We start from the raw sequence: 3,290 nt of genomic DNA on the forward strand, positions 1-3,290 counted from the left end.
GAAGGGTTTAAGCGAGGCTCAGTGACTGTCCATGCTCAGTGAATGTCTATGCTCCGTGACATTACCCCCTCCTCCCGATGAAGGGCTGCCCTCAGTCCTTTGAAACTGGATAATCATCATCCTGGTGGTCATCCAGGAACTCCTCATCTTCTGCTGCGCGGAGCCAGTCAAGCAATCGACAGGGTGGCCCTGGTGCCTCTGGGTTCGCTGCATGGAAGACCTGCAGCTTTACTGGGCTGTTCTTGAAGTCTCAGGCAGGGTACCAGTTCAGGTCATCATCATAACTGATCCACTTTGCCTGGTACTGCAGTTTTCGGTATCTCAGTTGGGAGGCAAGGATCTCCTCCACTTCCCATTCATCTTGATCATTGACAGTGATTGGCAGTGGTTCGTCTGCATGCTGGCCAGGAAGGGGTTCAGATGTGGAGGCCCTGCAGAGGTGCTCTGGATTGATAACTGGGTGGACCTTGATAGAGGCTGGCAGGTTGATGTGGAATGCGTTTCCTTCCTTTGCAAGGATCTGGAAAGGGCCCACCCACTGATAGTCAAGCTTCTTGCTTGGACAGCCTGTGTTCCAGTTCTTTGTTGATATCATTATCATGTCATCTATGTTGAAATCCACTTCCTGCCTTGAGCAATTTGCATTCTGCTGTTGGCGTGCCTGGGCAGTGCAGATTCATTCTTGCACCCAGTCCCATATCTCTTGTAATTGTTGTAGTTGTTGCTGGGCATTCACCTCTGTAACTGTTCCATTAAGGTTTGATATCCAGTCAAAAGATGTCCTGGGGGTGTAGCCACTGTCAATGAGGAAAGGAGAAGTTTCTGTGGACTCACCCACCAATAGTGCACCAGTGAAGTCTATCATGGGGAGCTTTTCTGACCAGTCATCCTGGTAATGATTCACAAATGGGTGTAAGTGCTGTTCAATGATTTGATTTGCATTCTCTGTCTGTCCATCTGTTTGTGGGTGGTCAGCAGTTGAGAGCTTCAGCTTCACACCCAGTACATTGCATATTGCTTTCCAGAATTCTGAGACAAATTGGCCTCCCTGATCAGAGACTATAGTGTCTGGAGGGCCCTTCCATCAATAGATGTGCTCAATAAACAGCTTTGCCATGTCCTCTGCTCCAGTGGTTTTGTGACAGGGCAGTGAGATGTACCATTTACTGAAGCAGTCCACAATCACAAAGATGCAGTTGAATCCTTTCTTATCCTTTGGGAGGGAGCAGAAGTCCATTGACAGGTGCTGCCAGGGTCAATTTGGAGCTGGCAGTGACTTAAGGAGTCCCAGGGGCCTATCATGTTGAGTGTTGGTCCTCTTGCATGTCATGCAGTTGTCCACATAGCATTCTACATCACAGCTCCAACTTTCCCAGTAATAGCGTTCCTTCAGGAGCTGCTTGGTCTTTGTCTTCCCTGGGTGTGCAGTTGACAGCTGTTGGTGGATCTCATCCAGCAGTTTGACTCACAGGTCATCCTGGTCAGGCACATATAAACAGTCCTGGTGGAGAAGCAGTCCTCCTTCCTTTGTCCATGGCAGTTCCAGTTCTCCTCTTTCCTGCTGTTGCTCTTGGTCCCATCTGCAGTTTGCTTGGCAGATGCGGTCAATGAGGTGGAGTTGGGAATCCATCACCTTCAGTCCTGCACCTGGTGTCTCATCTCCTTCTCCACCTGATGGCTTGCTCTTTGCCTGTGTTTGAGCAAGCTCCTCAAGGATCTGAGCCTCCAGGTACTGACAACGCAACAAGATCTGGCTGCAGTGGTCCTTTGGTACATTTGCATCCTGCTCCTGTCATGTCAGGGCATCTGCACAAACATTCATCTTTCCTGTCTGGTATTTGATGAGGAAGTGGAATCTTGACAGGAACTCTGCCCAGCAGGCTTGTCAAGCATTGAGCCACTTAGTTGTCATAAAGTATTGTAGAGCTTGGTGGTCTGAAAAGATGTGGAATCAGTCATTCCTCTGTAGTCCTTCTAGTTCAGGCCTCCACTCATTCAGTGCTACAATGATAGCAAGTAGTTCTTTGTCATGAATTTCATAGTTCTGCTCTGCAGGGGTCATTGACCATGAAAGGTATCCCACAGGGTGCCACAGTCCATCCTCTGGGCTCAGCTGTGATAGGATTGCTGCTACCACATTGTCAGAGGCATCTGTCTCCAGCTGTGTTGGTAGCTCCAGACAGTAGTGTGTCAGTACTGGAGCAGTTGCAAGGTTCTGCTTTAGCTGCTGGAAGGACTCCTCACACTCTGGGGTCCAGCAGAATGGGATCTCCTTCTTTGTTAGTTGGTTCAGTGGCTTCGCAATGCAACTATATCCATAAATAAACCATCAGTAAAAGTTGCAAAATCCTAAGAAGGATTGTACTCCTTTTACAGTGTTGGGCCAGTCCCACCAGAGCACTGTAGCTACCTTTTCTGGATCCACCTCTACCCCTTCTGTGGTGATGATGAAGCCAAGATACTTGGTCCTGGTAACATGAAACTCACACTTATGGAGACTGGCCTGCAGACCAGCTGCATGTAGTCAAGTGAGGACTGCTTTTACATGCAGTTCATGTTCTGCTTCATTTACACTATAGATGAGGAGGTCATCCACAAATGCTGTGACATACTCATCTAGCATGTCCATGAAGATATCATTTACCAACTGCTGGAAAGTTGCCGGTCCATTGGTCAACCCAAAGGGCATTACCTTGTATTTGTATGAACCATATCAGGTCCAGAAAGTGGTGTGCTCCTCTGAGTCAGGGTGCATTCAAATGCAATGAAAGCCCTGTCTGATGTCTAGCTTGGTGAACACCTTTACATGGGAGATCCATTCTAAGACTTCATCAATCAGAGGTAGGGGGTATCGATCCTTGCAGGTAATTGAATTCAGTTTCTGGTAATCCATGCAAAACCAAAGGCCTCCACCCAGCTTTCTTGCCATCAAGATTGGTGATGCATACAGAGATTGGCTGGGCACAATGAAGCCCTTGTTCAAATTGTCAATGATATATTCCCAGGCAGCCTCCAGTTCCTCTGTGGACATCTTGTACAACAGGCTGTATCCAACTGTCTTGGAAGGATCTCCTTCAAGGTCCAGCTGGTGATCAACCTCCTGTGGTGGTGGTAGGTTGTCAGATGCTATCTTGCTGAAAACATCTGCAAACTCTTCATACTGGCCTGGAAGCTTCTGCTGGATACTTTCCAGTTCTTCATCTTGTTCTTGCTGTCTTTTGTCATCCACAATCTTGTCAATTTCTGCCAGTGTTGTCATAAAAATCTCTGAGTTGCCCTTGTGGAGATGT

General features: G+C 47.8%; 1 protein-coding gene across 1 annotated transcript; it reads left to right on the forward strand.

Annotated features, from left to right (window-relative positions):
• Positions 1-306: 306 nt before the first annotated feature.
• On the forward strand, positions 307-711 carry ASPGLDRAFT_654754 (uncharacterized protein). Its single transcript, XM_022548898.1, has 2 exons — positions 307-324; positions 380-711. Exon 2 carries the CDS (start codon positions 398-400, stop codon positions 587-589), a length of 192 nt encoding a protein of 63 aa, XP_022397996.1. The 5' UTR covers positions 307-324; positions 380-397; the 3' UTR covers positions 590-711.
• Positions 712-3,290: the final 2,579 nt, after the last annotated feature.

This window comes from Aspergillus glaucus, assembly GCF_001890805.1.
Source record: "Aspergillus glaucus CBS 516.65 unplaced genomic scaffold ASPGLscaffold_19, whole genome shotgun sequence".
NCBI lineage: Eukaryota > Fungi > Ascomycota > Eurotiomycetes > Eurotiales > Aspergillaceae > Aspergillus > Aspergillus glaucus.